At 37.4% G+C, this 20,713-nt stretch overlaps 1 protein-coding gene across 1 annotated transcript in view; it reads right to left on the bottom strand.

Moving 5' to 3' along the window:
* Positions 1-4,174: 4,174 nt before the first annotated feature.
* Positions 4,175-20,713, bottom strand: part of CPS1 (carbamoyl-phosphate synthase 1) — a 114,699-nt gene continuing 98,160 nt past the window's right edge. The window contains exons 33-38 of the mRNA XM_090283365.1: positions 18,687-18,761; positions 15,938-16,036; positions 8,362-8,421; positions 7,538-7,650; positions 6,039-6,168; positions 4,175-5,281 (exon numbers count right to left, since the gene is read on the bottom strand). Of these exons, the coding sequence (XP_090139491.1) occupies positions 5,183-5,281; positions 6,039-6,168; positions 7,538-7,650; positions 8,362-8,421; positions 15,938-16,036; positions 18,687-18,761 (576 nt within the window). The 3' untranslated portion in view covers positions 4,175-5,182. The remainder of the gene's footprint in view (positions 5,282-6,038; positions 6,169-7,537; positions 7,651-8,361; positions 8,422-15,937; positions 16,037-18,686; positions 18,762-20,713) is intronic.

Raw genomic sequence — 20,713 nt, 5'->3', positions numbered from 1 at the left:
ACTTATATGTAAATCTTGAATGGAGAGATTAAAATAAATGTTACAGTAAAATTAAATTATTCCATATAAATGTGATTTGCAGCATTCCGGATGAAAATTTGCAAAGAGTTATTGAAACATTTAGCAGAATATTTCTGTTATGCCAAAGACCTCAAAATCCTGCCATATTTTACCCTTCAGGATCTCCCATCTGCAGGTAGAAGAGAGACCATACATGAGATTCCTCAATTCCCTTAAATTTTAGAAAGAAAAATTATAGTCACTTAGACATTGCATATTCAAGTGTATTTTTATTAATAAAATACATAGATTTTTCAAGTTACTTATCTCCTTTAATAACCCATTTTGAGTTTTCTGAATTCTCTCCCCTTTCTTCATTATGGTTGCCAACAGCACTAAGCTTTGTGTGGAAGACTAGCATTTGGGGACACAAGCGTCTGACTGTTTTGTGAGACTGTTAAGTGTTTTTCCTTTGATGAACAAAAGCACTTCTCTGTGGTTTGTGTGTTTCTTTTAGGGAACATCATAAAGAAATAATTAGCTAGGTTGGAAGTTTCAGCAGAGAAAAAGTGGACCTTTGCTACCAGAAAAGCCTGTTTTTTGTTTTGGTCAACAATCAATAGTTTTCTTTGTGAATGCAAGTCCTTTATAAAATAAAAGTTGCAAAGACTTTAAAATGATCTTTAAGCAACAAGACGCATGAACAAATGGTGCTGACGGACGTGCTGAGGGTTTTTTTCCATTACTGCGTTGATCTCAACAGCTGTAGGTACTTGAAATCTCTCTCTCTGGAACCCTTGCACCCTATATTATGCAAAATAGAAGTAGGGACAAATATTACGAATGTTTCACAGAGCTTGGGAAGCCACTTAGGAGAAGGATAGACATTCTTCCTCCTGTCACATTACCTTCATACTCACCAATTCCAGCAGCTTTGCATAAAATAGCCTGGTAATCTTCATTAAGAAAAATAGAATTCAGTACTTAACTGAATTCAGCATGCTTTGTTTCTCTGATAATTTTCACTTTCATTGTTCCAGAGGCTGTCCCCTAGGTCATCAGTTCCCCCAGGAAGGAGGAGGGTCACAGAGTAAGAGCTCAAGATCCAGGGTCACCTGCCAGTTTGGTTCAGTTTCCACAGCAGCTAGGTCCTGAACACCCACAACCAGACAGAACAGATGCATTATTTTCTCTTTAAAGTAATCTTCATTGATCCTTTTTTAATTTAACTGCTATTATTTAATTAATACTACAATTCATTTATGCAAGCATAGTGTTATAATTTTTAGTGTTTTAAATATTTATTAAAGTGAAGATAAAAATTAAGTTCACTTAATATAAAAATCAAAAGAAATAGAATTTTTATATGTAAAAAGAAAGTTGAAAGGAACAGTGAGAGAAAGAGGGGAAGAAATAAAGTTGAGCTAGTCTTTCCAAACTAAGGGTGTTTCAAAAGTTATGTAATGGAAGGTCCTTGCGGATTTGGTTGGGCATCTGTATTTACGGCACCTGTGCCGCTGGGGGGTGCACTAGCAACCAAATGGTAGTCCTGGTGCGTGATCACAGAGCACTTTACTGAAGTCAGCATGCTTTGTTTCTCTGGTAACTTTCACTCTATTTGTTCAAGAGGCTGTGGACACAGTAGAAGCTGAGGTTCAAATACCTGCAACTGTTGAGATAAATGAATGTCGTAGCTGGTTTTAAAAGTTCCAGTGGGAATGCTGTTTAAAAGGAAAGTCTGACAAAAATGCAGTTAAAATATTCTACTTACCTTTCCAAAGCCATAAAGTCCTAAATCTATATATGGATCATTCTTTATTTCTCTTGATTTCACAACCTGGCTGAGCCCCTTTTCATCCAACCTGGAAGAGTCGGTCCTCCTTGCCTACTATTAAATTCTCAGGATGGAAAAAGTGACTTCGATTTTCTACTCAGCTCTACAGACATAGACCTTATGTTGTCTGCACTCGTGATATATAATGGATTCAGACACTCAAAAATGTGTTAACCTGTTTATATGAAAGAATAAGAATGCTCCAAAGGACAAAGCGGTGCCAGATGTGCACACAACCATGCTCCCATTTTTTTTGCATTTCTCTCATCTAATCAAAGTTCTTCAGTGCATTATTTACTTGTTCTTTAAGTCTTTTTAAAGTTTTGGACTTCAGAAAACAGGAAGATAACAAAACCCAAAATTAATGTAATTCAATTTTCAGCACCACGGATAGAGTATATCTTATTTTCGATTCTCCAAAAACCCTTTATTTTACTAACAAAAAATATAGGGTTTCTCCTGGCTGCTGTGGCTCAGTGGATTGAGCGTCGGCCTGCGATCCAAGTGTCGCTGGTTCGATTCCCAGTCAGGGCACATGACTAGGTTGCACGTCAGGTCCCCAGTGGGGAGCACATGAGAGGCAACCACACAGTGATGTTTCTCTCCCTCTCTTTCTCCTTTCCCCTCGCTCTATAAATAAATAAATAAAATTGTTTTAAAAAATGCCAACACATTTGTAAAATATATATATGTGGTTTATTTTTAAAAGATGTTGCTTGATTAATTATTATTACTCTTCTCATTTTCTGTATTATACAAATAGTCTTTTCAAAGTAACATAAAAATTGAGAACCTTAGTTAAATTTCCACAATACAGAACTTAAGTATTGCTCTGAGCTTCTGGTACTATCAGCAAGCAATTCTGTTTCAAAGTAGGAGGTGCATTTCTAAATCGGTCATCTGCAGCCTTCTTAGTTTTTGCCAGATTGTACTTTTCGTCCCCCTCTGTGTGTGTATGTGTGCGTTTAGATTGAGAGATAGATGATAGTTAACTGACTGGTGATAGGTAAGCAAACAATAATAAACGAGAGAAGGACAAACATTATCAATAGGTAAATGTGGATAAAGACCGTACTATTCTAATATTTGCATTTTTCAAGTCCCAAAATTATTTTCAAATAAAAAGTCTTAAAACTTCCACGTGGTTTAAACATGCACAGGTAAGAATCCCGTTTCCACTTCTGCCCCAAGCCCGTCCTCTCCACACGCACCCTGCTCGCCAGTCATGCCTCAAGTGAGCGCCCCTATCCTCTAGTCTTCCAGAGGAACTACGACATGCTGCTCAAGACCACACAGGAGTCCATTTCACCAGAACAGCTTTTCCTTGATCTTTTCAGGCAATTTCAGCACTTTCTTTACTGTGAGAAATGAATTTCTTATATGTCTGTTTTCATTAGAATACAAGATATAAAACGTGAGGCCGCATTTTGTGTGACTTGGTCATGTATGTGTCAGTTTCTTTATTTATAACATGGAATATGACAGCACCTATTCAGAGGGATATTTCGAGCACTAAATGGGTTAATTCATGCTAACTTAGACCTGCCTGATGAATAGCAGGTATACCTAATGCTACAATGGAGCTGTGGTGTGCTGGTGATGAATTGTATAGGATCAGAAAAGTACTAGAATAACAGGGATAGAAGGGATTGAGGTATTAAATCTGTAATTTAATACATTACATAAATGTATTAAATACTTTCAGGTATACACTATACACTTTCAGGGGAATACACTATTATAATATTGCAGGGAAGAAATAACGAAGATCTCACAATGATAGCAAGGGGGAGAGAAGGAGAAATTGAATTTAAGAAGCCTTCGGGCTGGTCTATATCAAGTGGTAAAACCATGATTGTGGACTAGAGGAAAGCAATATAAGCTATGATGTCATCATTAGCTTAGTTCCTCCACAAAGTCACTGAGGCTGTTGGCACCATCTCCATCAGGCAGTATGGATCATCCTCTGATTGGGTCCAAGTGCTTTTCTCCAAATTATGCTAGGTATTTCTTTAAATACGTATTAGATATGTGTGGTAATCTTTAGTCAGCATGTGGTTGTCACTATATATTTGATAGGATCTGGATCAAAGGTGGTAAATAACCACACAATAAAAAATTTAATGAGACATAAACAAGAGGGAAAAGAGAAAAAAAGATGTAACAGCTAGGCTTAATTATTTTTAATATTAATTTGCTCATACCCTATATGTCTTTGTATAGGAAAAAAAGAAAAAAAAGTGATATCATTCTGGTTCCAAAGCTTGTTTCATCAGAGAGGTGAACTAATTTTATATATCAACATAAACCAAAATAAATAAATGCAAGAATACAACTACATTGACTCTTAACAGTATTTTATTTAAAAGTTTACAATTAGAGCACTTGTAATAACACACAAAAAATTTAAAGACACGAAGGCTGCCTTGAAAGAAGAACTTTTCATGTATGCAGAAGGAATGGGGACCTCGTTCTTACAATGTGTGGAACTCACAGTGCAGTGTGGGCCTCAGTAGATCATCGGAATACATAATTGGAAGGGGGCGCCTGTAACTCCCAAGTGTATCCAAAATTGGCAAGAAGTGGGAGAAGGAGGGGAGATGGCATAAATCTGAAGATTTCAGTTGGCTCAGGTTAAAAATCCAAAGAACAACAGGAATAAAACCACCTCAGCGGTATCTGCCATCTGCTGACATACTTCAACACACAAAACTGCAAACTAGTGTCCTGTGAAGAAATCCATTTTGTAAAGGCCTCTGTCACACTTCTCAGATTTAGTACTGTGGGAAGGAATGATGATATTTCTGGATGAGCCAGAAAAAGTCATTATTAAAAAGGAGCAATAAACAAACATCATGATGAAGGGCTTTATAAATTAAATCCATACTTCATTTTAACAAATCTTGAGAGTATTCTGCCTTGTTAGAGTCCTGAGTGTGGCAGATGCTATTTAAAAACAATGACAATAGTGTCTGTGAAGTATACATAGAAAGAGTACAGAAGATAGAGCAGCAACTTTTTCTCCCTTGATTAGCATGAATCAGCACCATAAAATGTTAGCTGCAAGTAAGCGTGCAGGGAAGCTTAGCCCACCAAAAATAAGGTACTGGTAAGGAGATGCATTCTCATGAAGACCGAGTTACTTAGGAAGGACTCTCTATATAAGGTTTTGGAAAAGCGACTGACAACAATTTAATGGTGAAAGAGAAGAACATTAAGGCGTAACTGAGTAAACAGAAATAAAGTTTGGTAGCAATATCCATGTCTGGGAAAGGAAGTTGGGAATCAGTTCCTCGGGGTCACACGTGGCTTAGGCTGGTGTAGGAATGGACCCAGACGTCCATGTCTCTATGCTGCTTTCCCAGCACTGGACTGCCTGTAGTGGAAAAGACTCTTGGAGTCCACAGTGCGAGATTTCCTCACAGCTTCAGCAAAAAGTTTGGTCACCTGAAAATATAAGGGTAGGAATCTTAGCAACCCACATGATATGAAAATGAATGTTTAATGAAGCAGGAGTGAAGAGTCACAGTTTCTAGTCCTAATTTTCAAAGGAGCATGGGATAAAAGAAACAAAACCTTTGATTTCATGGGGACTTGCCGCTGTTTCTCAGATGTCACCATGAATAAGTTTACCCCACACCCCCATGCCTCACCCCCTGAATAGGGATTAAAACTGACTCAGGGAAAAAAATATGACAGGCAGAAAGTTAATGAGTCTCAAAGAATAGTTCTTCCCCCTTGTGATAAAGAACTTGGTGAGTCATGTCCCAGGGGAGCTAAACATGCCTCATGCAATCATTTTCTGTGAACTGACCAAGAGCTTGCACTATATCTGAATCTTCAATTATCATTAACCTATTGCTTTTAGGTGGTGGCTTTCACTTAGAAACAATAGAATAAAAGTTTGTGTCTTTATTCCATGCCATACCACACTTTTTATTTAAAGGATAATTGTATGGGTAATGAGAAAGCCATGGCAATCCGTGGCTTTTGATTATCTCAATTGTTTGATCACCAGCTGTATCAGGTAGGCCGTGACCTACTGTAATAGCATCATTATTTTAGGTTCTATTTATAAATCCTTCTCTATTCTGAATGTTACAAAAAGAGCAGGGGAGAGATGTGCGTGGGTCGATAAACACTCTTAAGAGAGGCACAGAAATAAAAATCATCAAGCAGCCTGTATTTGAGAAAAAGAACATACCTGGAAATTAGTGAGGAGAGCAACCCCACTGTCCACGGCTGTCCTCCGAATCACATAATTATCATGGACAAACTTGGTGTTGTTGTTGGGGAGGTTAATCACCAGGTCAATGCTGCCTTCTCTAATCAGTCTGGAAGAATAAGCAAAACAAGCCAAGTTTGCAGGTGATCATGCATATTTTATAATTAGTGTTTAAAATACTAACATAAATTAATCTTGGCCATTTGAGTCAATGCCATATTTAGCTGTCATTTGTCCTCCCCTAAGTAAATGTTCAAATTACACTAGTTGGAAAGTTACATGTTTTCATTGTGTTCTTGAAAGAATTCTGGTGAAAGTCTAACTAATTGAATGGAAAAGTTTGTTTTCCCTTGAAAATGCTGTCTAACAATAGTAAAAATTGGTGATTTGACAGATATTTACTTATTTCATAAGGAGGTGATTCCTCCAGCATTAAGTCCTGTCCACCCCATAGTTCCACTCCCAGGTTCACTTCACTTCACTGCCTGCCTCCCAGTGCCTCTCAGATGATAGTATGAAGATGCAGGTCACCTGATTTTGAGTTAAACCATTTCACATTCTGTAGCTGGCCTGCTACACACCCAGGAGACATTTAAATGTCAAAAGCATGAAGTAATGCTAATTATTGTTTTATAAAGCTCTAAGCAAGGGCTTATAACTTTGTGAGAAGTCTACTAAGGTCTGAAAAATTTGCCCTTCTTTTATTAATGTGATCATAATTTATAGGTTACCTTCTTAGGAGCTCTAACAAATAGTATATTACATAGACCTTTGTATTACTTAGCCATTCGATGAGCTGTAATATTCTGGAGCAACTGAGAATTATCTCCTATGAGCCTATACCACGTAGTTCTGTGTTTCTATAATGGTGTTCCCAAAGTCTCACAGTGTGCTGAAATACTATGTCTTATAAATCTAATGATGACATAGCCTAAGGATCAAAGAATGGCACAGGAAGTAATCCAATGAACGGCAGTGTCAGAGCTCTCATCATAGTCTCCCACATGAGGCAAGTGCTCAATATATTGACTGATTCATTGATACATTTCCTCAGTGAAAGACAGCTGGCCAAACTTATATTTGGCATATATATATATATATATATATATATATATATATATATATATATACACAACTTTAAGGTCAAATATAAAGTTCTGCATTACAGTCTTCATGGTCATGATTCTTATCACCGAGACCTTGGTGTCTGTCAAGGAAGGCACCCTTACTAGTAACTATTTTGAAAGATATTCCATATGTCCTTGTGCACATAGGGCATTGTGTGTTCATGGTATTAGCAAAGTTCACAAGAATGAAGCTTTACTATTATCCACAAATTTACTCATTTTAAATTGGTTGACCAAGAGGACTTTTAGAAGACTTGCAAGAGGATAAGGTGAAGTATTCATATTACACTAGTTCCCAGAGTTAAGCTTCTATCTGTTTTGTTATCTCAGACAGTTCTGTCCCGTTCTTACTTTCTGATGGAAGAGAGGCTGGGATTCTGTCCTTCCTGAGATGGCCATGCCACTGGGGTAGCAGGGACATTGTTGGCATTGAGCCAGTCTGACGTGGCTTCCGTGGCAAAGAGCTGCATGTAAAATGGAAAAGTCAGTCACTGTATCACAGACAAGGCTTTCATGAAGCAAAGAAGCCTACTGGGATGCACATGTCATTTGAAAGAGAAAGTAAAAGAAACTGGTGAGTATGAGAAGCAATATAATGCTATAGAGATTTGGACTCAGTGTCTGGAGTAATTGGTACTTCATATATTTTTAAAGTATATGCAGAGATCAAAAATGTAATAACCTCAATTGTAACTGCTTTTTTAAAGGAGAAAAATAAAAATTTATATATGGCTGATTATTCATTCTTATTAGTCAACAAAGCTGGCCAGCATAGGCCCCCCTTGCCCCCACCCCGCCCCTGAACCTTGGGAGTTACTTCATGTTACTAAACCAGGCTTTGAGTGAATGTATTCATAACAAAGAAGTTATGCCAGTAACTGCAGCAGCTGAAAACTATGACTACATAGTGAAACAGAAAAAGGAAAAGGGAAAATATATGGAAATGCATCAGAACTTGGTTGCAGTTCTGTGTAAGCTAATCTGTAATTTTGTGATAACTTTATTAAAACTTAAAACTAGTCTTTCTAATTATTTTATTCCATTGAAGAATTGAAACTATCAAGTTAGGATATATTTTGAACTATTTAATTCCCCATGATTTTTCAATATTCTCTTGTGGATGGAGTCTAATGCTGACAGAAAACAACTTGTAAAAAAAAAATAGTATCACATACCTTGAAACCTTCATTGTGTAATTGTTCAGCCACACCAAGGAATTGTGGACGGAATGATTGCTGAAATTAGAGGAATTTAATAAAATTCACTTTCTAGATAAACATGTTCTTTATTTAGTCATATGCAATATGGTATTCTCCGACACCAACATAAAAGACAAGGCCCTACATTGCCAGGTGTTTTATATTCAAAGGTGACAAGTTTTATCCTTTATCCTCCTAAAATGAGTATGAGTTCCTACTTATTTTCCAGTATAGATAACATTCCATCCACACTGTCTTAATCTCTGCTCTCTTACTTTCTACCTTGCCCTCAAATTCCTTCGCTCCCTGTGTAATTGACTTAATCTCTGTCTGCAGATGCAGTTAGAGCCCAGTCCCTCATGGATCCTCTTCCTGGTCAGGGAGTATTTAAAAAGTCTCCTGGGTTAGGAGCTCAATGCCAAGTCCACCTTGCTGGATGTCTTGCCTGTTCAATTTTTTCTAACTGCTGAATTCAAATTTTGTGCCACCCTTCAGTAACTAGGCCCTGTACTCCTCGCAGCTCCCGCTCAAAAACCCTGCAATATGTCAATCACCCGGAACTCACTTTTGCATTTACTCTAAGACAAAGAGTAAAAGAAAGCCTCTGGAATCACAAGCTGAATTTCGAATCCTGGCTTTCCCATTCAGAGTTGCTTAGAAAAGTTAACCTCTTTGAGCTTCCATTTCTTTGTTTTTAAAATGGCAATGAGAATAATAGTATACCTACTTCCTGGGGCTCTGTGATGAACTGTGTGACCTTGAGCAACTTACGTCACCTCTCCAAGATGCTCTTCCCTCACCTACTAAACATGAATAACCATATCCACGTGAGGGGGGGTTCCTTATGAGTACTCTGTAAGGGACCAAAGTTTGTCCCACCAAACTGTGCCTTTGGGGATATTGACTTTAAGCCAGTTAATAAGAAACAAAAGACTCAGAAAGAACCTTTGATCTTCCCCCTTTCCTGCCTAAGAGATTCAGATGGAAAGGCCTGCTTTGGAAAGGGACTCTTAATACATTCACCTTAACATTAGACAGCAAGGCTCCAGACAGAGGCCTGGTAGCTAGATCTTCACCTCCCACCCCTCTCTCCCACCTCCTGGCTCCCATTGTTACCTTGTTTCTGAGCTGTCCAGCAAGAATTTGCTTGCCCTATATGTTAGGCTGTTCCTCTGCTACCTATAAATGGCCTATTTCTCCTTTCTCCACATTGACATATAAACCTCAGCTACCTGATGTGTTTCAGATCTCACCTTAAAAAACCCCCGGCATGTGCATCTGTAATAAACGGTGTACATTTTCTCCTGTTACTCTGTCTCTGCCAATCTGATTATTAGCCTATCTAGGAAAACTTAGAGGGTGAGAGGAAAAAAAGTAATGTTTTTAGTCCCCGTAACTCAATGAATGAATTTAAAATAAGAATGATTTAAGTGTTAGAAGAGTGACTTGAATAACTACTTGTCCATTAACAGGTCTCATTAAATACTATTATTATTTAAAGAACTGGTATTTATTTTTTCCTCCCAGAGACTGGACTCCTGCCCCTATACCTGAGCTTCCCTGCCTGGATTCCTCCACAGGCCGTCACACTCACAACACAAACCAACCAGTTCCTCCTCACATATATCTGACCTCCGGACAGGCTTCCCATTCAGATATTTTCTTAGAGTCCACTTCTGTGACCGTCCCAGAGGCCCAGCTGGGCCCATCTATTTTCCAGGTCCTGCCCTCCCTGGATTCCTGCCCATTGCCATCAGGGTTCCCCAGTTGTGAACATACTTCCTTCCTGTGGTCAAAAGCTAGTACTTGCAAGACAGTAGTCAGAGTGAATGACAAAGCTAAGTGGCCTACCCTATGTTCAGCCCATGACCTTGAGTTCATGAACATGAGTATATGCATAACTGAGCTAAACAGAGTATGTGAAATCTTACGAAGTTAAAAAAATCCATTCTGCTTTAAATGAGAGCATTTTGGCTGTTTCATTTGTAAAAAGTTTATACCCAGATGACATAATTTGGCACCTTTAGTAAATGTTTTGTAATCAATTTAGGAACTATATTAACAATGGTTGAAAAAAATCGTGGATATGGTCTTATTTCAGAATTTTAGAGCAACTACAAATTGTGATAACAAAACATGTCAAGATCCTTGCACAACTTTGATAATGTCCAGCCCATACAGCCTCTTAATATTCATTTATACAAGCTTTCTGAGGACAGATGTAAATCCTAGGGAAAGACCCCAAAGCCTATGTTCAAATACAGAATTCTTTCAGCTTCTGGCCCTCTCAATCCCAGAACAGCAGTTTTATGAGAGGAAACTATTGGCAAATATAAAAGATAAATGCAACTGGATAAATCTCAGTTAAGGCAGGTTCGGGGGTTATTCATGACAGTCTTCTGGAACACAGGTTGTAACCATGCCCAGAAAAGTAGCTTTCCATTTATGTCTAGGACCAAAAAGGAAGAAATGGGCTTTGCTCTAAGAAGCTTATGGGCTAGACACAAAAAATAAAATAAATAAGTATAAAATCAGAGAGTAACTCAGTGATTTTTAGGGCAATTTAACGAGATATGTGACAGTCTCTTTAAGAACAAGTTAGGCAGAAGAATAGAATAATTGTTCAAGTTTGATACTGCTTGGAAAGCAAGGGAATAAATTAGATGGCATTTTAGGTTTTCTTCATATTTTAAGTTCCTTTAAATACAGCAAATATGGATGAAATATTCTAAATGAACTTCTGGGTTTTGGAATATTACATTGTGACATTCTGCTAAACAAAGAACAGACAGAAATCAGCACCAAAGTGCATTAAAAGGCTCAACATAAAGCTATCCAACAAACACTTCTTGACTGATTAATCATAAACTGAACAAACTATTCTCAATCTCTTTCTTTTCTTTCAATTTATTTTTATCTAAGTAATTTTTGTTAAATTGTTGTTCTATTACAGTGGTCCCATTTCCCCCCGTCCCATCCACCTCTCAATCTCTTACATTTTCCTCTACCAAGAAGTCACTGATAATATATGGTCGTGTGATAACACAATGTTGAAACAGTTTTCTAAAATACCATTTCTAAAGTAAAGTGATTCTCAAAATGTGGTCCCTTGGGAAATTGGCATCACCTGGGATTTTGTTCGAAATAGGAAAATTTGGGTCCTACCCCAGATCTATAGAATCAGGAGCTCTAAGAGTGAATCCCAGTCATCTGCACTTTAGCAGACCCTCCTGGTGAGTCTGACACCCACTGAGAAGGGAACAGAAGAGAGGAGGACCAACTTTCTCTCATTTTATAATTTGAGGTGAAGATGCACTAACCTCGGCCAAAGACACAATGAAAGACATTAAGGGAGGAAGACTAGAATGTAATTTTTTTCTTCACTGTTTTAAAGTAAAATAAGCCAGCAAGTCCTCTAAGGACTGCAGACACCAGTCAGAGCCTCATTATGGAGCTGTGTCCCCCAAGTGGAAAAGATAAATATCCTACATGACAGTATTGGCAGTTCTGAGCCAGGGAACTACTCTGCCTTCTGGTCTGGGGTATAGGCTTTCATAGCCACATTATAAACTTCTATCAAACACGTATTGAACACTTGTGACACATAAAACAGCCCCTCTACAAAAAGAAATTACAGCTGTCAGCTTGCATCTGAGCAGCCTCAGATTTAATAGCTGATTGAAAATACCTGGGTGAGAAACCATTTGTAACTAGAGGTGAAAAGTACAAGCCGATTTATTTCCTGGAAAATGTTTGTAAGAAAGAAGTCCTTTAAAAATAAAATATGTATGTGTTTATTCATTTATTTTCTCCAGTGATCATTTTCACATTACTCCAACTTCTGGCTGCAGAACAGAAAAGTCAAGTTCATACTGGACGGTGCCTGTGGACTCCACAGGGATGTCTGGATTGACAACTCTATAGTTGTTCTTAATGATTCTATAGGGAAGATAAAAGGTTATTCAAGCCACTTGGAGTTGTCGTTTTTTCAAATAAAACGCTAGCTTTGTGTTTCTGAGCGCTGCCGAAGCACAGATGTCAGGACTGCACTCGCCTCTCCACTAGCATCCCTGAATAGCCCAATCAGAGGGGAACAAACAGCAAGTACTCTCGATCTGCTCTAGACTAAATCATTTATTGTTAAAGGGTGTTCCAGAAAACTTCAAAACGAGGGAGATTGCCTGCTCACAGCACTAAAAGAAGAAGAAGAAAGAAAAAACAAAACCTGATGGGATGAAAGGAAGCTGGAAACTTCACAAGAGAATCACAGATGATTTTGTTCCTATATAAACCTGCATGATGTTTTTCTTATATTAGGATCCATGCCTATGGAAAGCTTCTTGGTAGAGACACCACGCATGTAATAGTTAAGTTGACAAAGATCCTTTGACAAAACCTAAATTCTTATTTTTTCCCCAAAGTCCTACTCACACCAGGTTGATGTTATAAATATTTCAAATGTCCTAGGTAATTTGGCTCATAAGGATTTAACCTTGGCAGTGCAGACACAGAGGGCCTGTGTATGTCAAGAATTAGGGTGAGAAAGAAATAAAAAGTAAAGAAGACTGCAATAAAACCAGTGAGTGCATGAGTACCCCCCCACACCCACACCCACAAACTATCTACTACATGTTTTGAAGTGGCTGATATTCACTAGTAATAATTCCTACTTAAAATATCTGTTAAACCATCAACAATAAGAAAAATGTTTCCTGCCTCAGAGTCACTTTTACCTCTTCTCCATAGCTCTCTCCCCACCCTCCGGGCCCCCACAATTTTTCTCTTACAACCTATTGTGGAATATTAATAATAAATTAAGGTATCTTCAATTAAAGCCTTCTACTCACAGGAGACAGATGAGGAGATGAGAAGAAGACTTTTACCTCAAATAAATGGAGTAGATATTGACCATCCTCCCCATTTGTACACGAAGGAATGATAAGGCACGTTAACTGCAACAGTGCTGATTACCAATACTCTCCTGTGAGTGAAGTCTACACATGTGCTAAACCAATGGTCATCTTAATAAATCAAAATTCATTGTGGACTCTCTTTCTTAGAACTTCATTACATAACTCAACCAAATCCCTTCCCTTGTATTTACTGGCCCTAACCACCATTTATATATTAGCAGTGCTATTTCAGATTTTTTTAAGTTCTGACTTTATATACTCAAATGAGTTTATACAAATTCTTCTGACCTACCGAAATCATGTTAAATAAAATGATTTTTTTTAAGTACAATGTATCCTCAGAAATGGAACCCTAATTGTCCACAGTTGCTATGAACTTTGGGTAAAGAAGTGCGATTAGATTTGGTCCCATTCTAAGAAGATGCTGCTGACTTTCATAGCTGGTAACTAGTTAGCATATTCTGTCATATTGTTCAGTTAAGTTCATGACAACATATTTTTAAAATCACTATCAATGAAAGTCCTTCATATAGTAATGGCAAACCTATACATTAACTGTCGATGCTGGCAGCTTTTCCCTGCCTCCCATTTTAAGTAGGTCAGAAAGTGATTCTTGTGTATCTCTGAAGACTTAGTCATGCGGATCAAATTTATCACAGCTGCAAATATTTTATTAAATATAATTTCACTAAACAGTTCTTTAACTATTATCTTTTGTATTTGTAATGAAAATACATATATATTTAAATTCCGAACATTCTGCACTCATGCACAAGGAGAAAATTCTTTGCAATAACTCACATAGCTGCTGGAACATTGCTATCTTTTAAAAAGAGTACATGAAAATGTAGAAGCTCAATGGATAGAGTCCCTCACTTAAGAAAATGCCTTTTTTTCTCCACCTCCCCATTTTTCCTGCAAAGCAAAATTTCTGGTCACAAAAACTTCATAAGGATCAAATTAAATTTTGCCTCACATTTCCCTGCAGCAATGGAACCAAACAAGGCACAATTTTATACATCACTGCCTTTTTAAACTGGTATTTTAAAATGTTAGCACTATAAGATTAGTTGTGAAGATGGGGATTAAGGGCATGGTCTCCTCTGAATGCCCCCAGGTCTCCCATTAAACTTTAAGCCATAACTGGAAGTTGGGCAAGTACTCTCGTACTTGCAACTTAATAATACTCAATACCCATTTATAATGTAATGAGTCTCTCATATGGCGTGATGTGTCTCTAAACTGTCATTAAGCTTTGCAATTGCAAGTCATCTTGTTAGTCTCTGCTCTAACTGTTCACCATCACCCTTTTGGCACCTTTATAAAGCAAAATCCCAGTTACTCTTTGCAGAAAGTTCACCAAAGCACTACCCATCCCATCTCCAGAGTCTAATTTGCAGATATTAAGACACCCTAATGGGATGGCATGTATAATAATCCCCCACTGGCTTGAGAATACCTGGTACTATTCTAACATTTTAGTAATTTTTATGTAACCATGCAGGGTCTGAGCTTATTAAAAGTACGGCAGGGGTGATATATAAGACCATCTATTGTTTTCAAAGATCCAAGAATTAGTACCTCAGAAGAAAGTGAATGACCCGTTGGAAGCATCCAGAATTTTTTTAGGAAATTTATAAACAGAACAGTGTTCACATTCCTGCAATAATTATTCCAAAAACATATTAATAGAATTTCCTGGCTACCACTTTGCACTAAGATTTATAGGTGACTTGGAATAATAAGCCAATAATATCCTTTTCATTATATGAAGATATTTACTTATAATTATTGCACCATGCTTACCAAATAACCTCCACAGTATTCTATGGGATATGCTGACTTTCTTAAGACCATTAAGTCACTGCCCTCTAAGAATCAGCTGAGAAAAATTTTCAAATAATGCCCATGTCTTCTTTAACTAGTAACCTTTGAAATTTAGTAAAAATTGAAGTGTGAATGAATGAATGTAAGAAAGGAAGGAACGAGGGTCAGGATGAGGGAAATATGACTTCAGTTTGGAAGATGCATTGTGTTTGAGACTTCAGCTAGAGGTGTCCAGCAGATTGTTGGAAATATGGGATTGATGAGGATTAAGAGTTAAAGGTGACTGTTATAATTAGGAGAATGGACACTGTAGACATAGACGAGCTGGGAAAAGGGAAAGTAAAGAGAGAGAGAGAGAGAGAGAGAGAGAGAGAGAGAGAGAGAGAGAGAGAGAGAGAGAGAGAGAGAGAGAGAGAGAGAGAGAGAGAGAGATGGGACCCAACCTTATGGAAAGCCTATACTCAGGGCTAAGGAATAAGAACTCAGAGCAAAAGATATAGAAAATATGTAACAAAAGAATAAAAGAGGTTCCTTTATAAGTGCCCTAAATTCCTTTCCAAACAAATAACCTTTTACTAGAGACTTTTTCTTCCTGTCTTCTTTATTTATTCACTTATTTGTGTTGGCTACTGAAATAGAAAGGGCAAAAATCAGGGAACACATAGAGAACAAATGACCATTCTTTGTATAAGTTGCTGTTTTCTTTAGAGGAACCTAAAACAAATCTCTCTTCTATACTGTAATTAAGGTCCCATCCTTCAGCCAGTCCCAGCAAGTGACCATGGGCGTGCATTCAGCTACACACCACGTACCTGGATTCCAATCAGGATGCCTTTCTGGGGTATCTTAAATCCTGTGGAAAGCATTGCCTTCAGGAAAGCTGTATGAATACCTTCACCAAAACAAGCCACCTGTTTAGAATAAATGAAAAAAAATAAAAGAAAGCAAATAATAGTCAACCACCTTTACCAAAAAAAAAAAAAAAAAAAAAAACATGTACAAATGGAAAGCACTTTACTCACAGACTCCTTTGGAGATTTTACTGAGTTGCCCACGCAATCCAAATCCAGGGATGAAAAGGCTGCCCAGGGCAGATGTATCTTATGTTTTTAATTAAGCATAATGAATGAATAAGCAATTCTTTCTCTATCCTACAACACTCCATGGAACAACATAACTGGGTTCTACTGTGAGTTGTTTGGATACAAATCACAGCTTCTGGTCCATAAAGTGGTGAGTTACCAAATGTTATTATGACAATGTTTAAATAACAGTGTATGTTGTGTATGCCATGCAAATTCACAGGTCAGGAGCCCAAATGCATAACTGCTGACCAATTGATTAGGAGTCATTTCATGCAGCTTATGAGAAAGCCTCCTGAGCAACTCAGTAAGTCCATGAACATCTCAACAGAGTTTGTTTTTAAACAATTTTCATCAAATGAACCTAAATACCATGCTACTAGCTCTGAATCCCACAGCTATAAGTAGAAAACAATTTTAAACTAACATATAATGTTAAACTATACAGAGGCTTCATCTGGGATAACTGTGTTACAATATAACTACAAGTCACGTGGCCAGCATAACCATGGTACAAGTGTCACATGTGAGTGGGGCGGGAGTAGATTCTGCCATGCACATCATCAGTCGGCACAGGTACAGAGCTACCATTATAGGAAATCTATTCCTTAGGCAAATGACTCCCCTACTATGAAAGGAAAGTTCTTGTGATTTCGACCTTCTGTTGACTGGTATACAGTGAGGCAAAAGTAGGTTGACACAGTTTATTCTTGTGTTATTCCTTATTAATTACCGTATCATTTTCCATAGGAACAACTTCCAACTACTTTTGCCACACTCTGGACACTACAGCGAACATTTTCTTTGGTCAGGCTGTAGCCAACTAACTTAATGGGACCCAAATTCTAATGGAAGAACCTGGGCCATCCCGTTGTAAGTGCAGATATAACAATGCATAGGAGGTTTCTGCAGTTCTCTACAGAAGAACGTAGAAAGTAGTCAGATATTTCAGTAAAGATTAGGATTAAGCACCCCACATCACCACTAGGAAAAGAAAATGCCCTTACCTACATCAGGAGCTAAAGGTTCATTCAAGTCCACAATAAACCACGTGAACACTGAAAATATCTTTTTGAAGCATAACCGGCATTTCACTAAGCTAGAATTATTCTGATTTCAGTTATACAATAGACCTTGGAACAATACACTTAGTGACACTTGGAAACATGACTCTAATAATGGAAGAAGAATTATCTCTTTTTATATTTCTGAAATAGATACAAAAAAGGGGAGGTAAATACTTAATTTTTTCATATTTCGATATTTCAACAACTCCAATAATGTCTGTCTAGAGACCAAATGGACTTAGGAATGGAAAACAGATTTGCCACACCAGAGTGAACAGCATGAAGGAAAACAGCTCTCTCCCTCATCTGAACCCTGGACCAGCTGAAAAGAGCCCTGCTACTGAGAGACCATGGGATTAAGATAAACCCAAAGAGTCTCCTTCAAACATCTCAGAACCGTCATGGAGGTCCCTCACTTTAAAGTCAGGTTTTCTCATCTCTTAAATTAAAAGCAGCAGCAAAGGAGCTAAGAGAATGCAATCATCGGTCCAAATACAGACAAGATAGCCATTTATTCTTCACTGCTTGCCTTCCTGTCTCATTTGGCTTCTCATCACAGACCTTGCTCCGAACCAGGCAACCATATAAAACTTCCCATATTTGTTGCAATTAAACGTTTTCCCCTTTCAGGGATTTTTTTTTTTTTTTTTTTTTTTTTAATACCAAGAAGAAACCATGATGCCTCACAGTCTGATGTTGACACTCCTACGTGCCCAGATGAGAATTTGAAGGCTATACCTGGTAAGTCTGTCAAGGGCTAGGTGATTCATAAAATGTCCTGACACTGACATGTAGGGAACTTTCTAGAATCTGACAGCTCTCTACAAGAAATACATTTCACATTCTTGAAGAAACTTTCAGCTGCCAGAGTCCCAACACAAGTGAAGAGGGACATCCAGTGGCCAGTCCCATTATAATATCCAGATAATCCCCAAGAGGTTAAAATCGCTTTGAGAGTGGGTCTCAAATTTTGCATATATTTGCACATTGCACAAAATTTAGGTCCATGATCTTTCTAACGCTGTACATTCATTTTACATATTGCTAGTAAAAATCCACTGATCTAATTAGGGGTGGGGGTGGGGGGGCTATTGCAGAGAGACCTGAGAACCTTAAAATAAAAAGACCCAGAAGATAGTTGAAAAATATTCACGATGGGTAATGTGGAAATGAACTAGGAACACATGTATTATAGTCACATGTTGATCTATATTGAGAATTTAGACTCTAGTCCCCAAAAGTAAAAGATTTTTCTTTCGCTCTATATTGTTAAGCCCTTTCAGACTCACTCAGACAGAAGAACTGTGTGTCTCCCTTACTCCTTGCTAACTTACTTTACTATACTCAGATCATAAAACCACTTACTTCAAAGTAGATTTAATAAAAGTGTTTGTGGATCATTAACTTGTTACCTCTCCAGTGGAAGCCATCTCACACCGAAGAATGGGGTCAGCATCCCTCAGCCGGGGCCAGGAAAACATCGGAGCCTGTCAGAAAACAACAGGGTATAAAAATATGTGAGAAAGGTATTAAAAGACTAAGAAAGAAAGATATGTTTAGTGAATCATCTTTCACAGGATTCATTTAGGCTATGGTAGACATATAAAAAATCTCTTTGGTCCAAGCATCTGACTTGAAAAATAGCTTTAAAAGTCTGTTCCAAGAATTGCTTGAGCTTTTGGCCAAAAACTTGGGTTAAATAATCACAAATTATTTCTGTAAATAGGGCCCCTGTGACCAGTCTAAGCCAGTGTTTCTAATCTGGCCTACACAGATCCTTACTGGAGTGATTTCAAACGAAGTCTGTTGGGCATTGGTCTACCCAAACACAGAGTTCAAACACATTTTTTTCTTGGTTTGGTTTTGAAACATTCCTCTTCTTGTTTTGATCATTTGAACTTGCAGCAAGCCACCTTGCCAGAAATTTCTGTCTGTGAGTGGACTTCTGAGATATTAAACTGTTGTTGACACCTCTTAAAAAGCTTTGAAAAACATTCTGCTTGGAAGCACTTTTGCTCAGAACTTTCATATGAACTGGAACATCGATAGGAGTGCTTCTTTTTCATTTATTTTTATCAGTGCAACTCACTAAAAACCAAATTTTTATTTCTGGCATATATCTAGTCTAGACTATTCTTCCTTTGATTCTGGCACCCTTCTAAGTTGTCATGGGAATTCTAGCTTGGAGTCATCTTACGGGGTCTCTTTAGTCAAGTTATTATACATTCCTGCACCCCAGCTTCTCAGTACCCTCGTCTGTTCATATTCACCCACTTCACTAGGGCTATATTAAAGTTGACTATAAGTAAGTAATTTGAAAAAAGTAGGTTCATATACAATAATAACTATGAAAGAAGTAAACTGGAAGATATAGTGCATATTGAAAAATGCATATTCTATCAATATTGTTTTAGTGAGAAATTGTTTCATACATGTGTATGCATGTGTGTGTATATATATATATATATATATATATATATATATATATATATTCTTATGTCTATGAATAAAGAAACAGGAATTAAAAATTTATATTTAGAATCACCAGTGGAAAAATATTTTTCAGGACCTTGTTGGTCTCAAAAAAGATTTATGTATATCTATCCCACTGAAAACTTTAATGATTTATGTTTTGTCATAGTCTCCAGGGTTGAAATGTCACCCTCCCCCAACATTCTATTTCAGTGCCCTATAAAATCCAAGCCATCTTAAATTATTAACTTAAGTAAAATTAATAAATATTTTTTATTTATAGCTTTACCTTAAAGCTTCCACTGTAAAAGTCAGAAGTCAGAGTCTCTGCTGTAACACAATTATGGTTAAGGTCCCTAGTACATATAGAAGTGGAAATCTTTTAAAGGCATCTAAAATCTGTAAGTGTCACATAAATATATCACTCAATGTAAGTTAATTTCATGTGTGCTTCATCTAAAAAGTTCATATATATTTGTATAATACCTTACTAATCCTCAAGCTTGTCCAGTAGAGTAATTATTAAGTCATAATTATAAATACTCTATGCCTGGACACACTGAAGCAGCTAGAGAAGTACAATGGTTTTATTACAAGTTATTATTAGAAACATATATATCTACAGTATTGGAAATTAGTGAACAAACCCTTAAATTTTCTTGGTCGCTCTTCATAAAAGGTGCCAGCGATTTCAGCACTTTCACAGAACCACTGGGAACAGTAACTGCTATCTCAACTTTTCAAGTGGAAAAAGTGTGCCACTAAAGAAAGTAGGAACTAAGCGACAGTAGCCAAGGTGGTAAGAATTGAACCAACACAACAGGGGAAAGACTTTCGCAAGATGAGTGCATTCTTGAAGTCCTGGCACAATTCAAAAGTGGCTCATTCATGCCTTATGCTAACAATATATGTCCATGATTTCAATTTACCAACTAAACTGGTACCATCATGCATCAGCTGCATACAC

Source organism: Furipterus horrens, unplaced genomic scaffold, assembly GCF_987537825.1.
Source record: "Furipterus horrens unplaced genomic scaffold, mFurHor1.1.pri manual_scaffold_1, whole genome shotgun sequence".
NCBI lineage: Eukaryota > Metazoa > Chordata > Mammalia > Chiroptera > Furipteridae > Furipterus > Furipterus horrens.
This window is presented reverse-complemented; position numbering and strand designations above follow the sequence as displayed.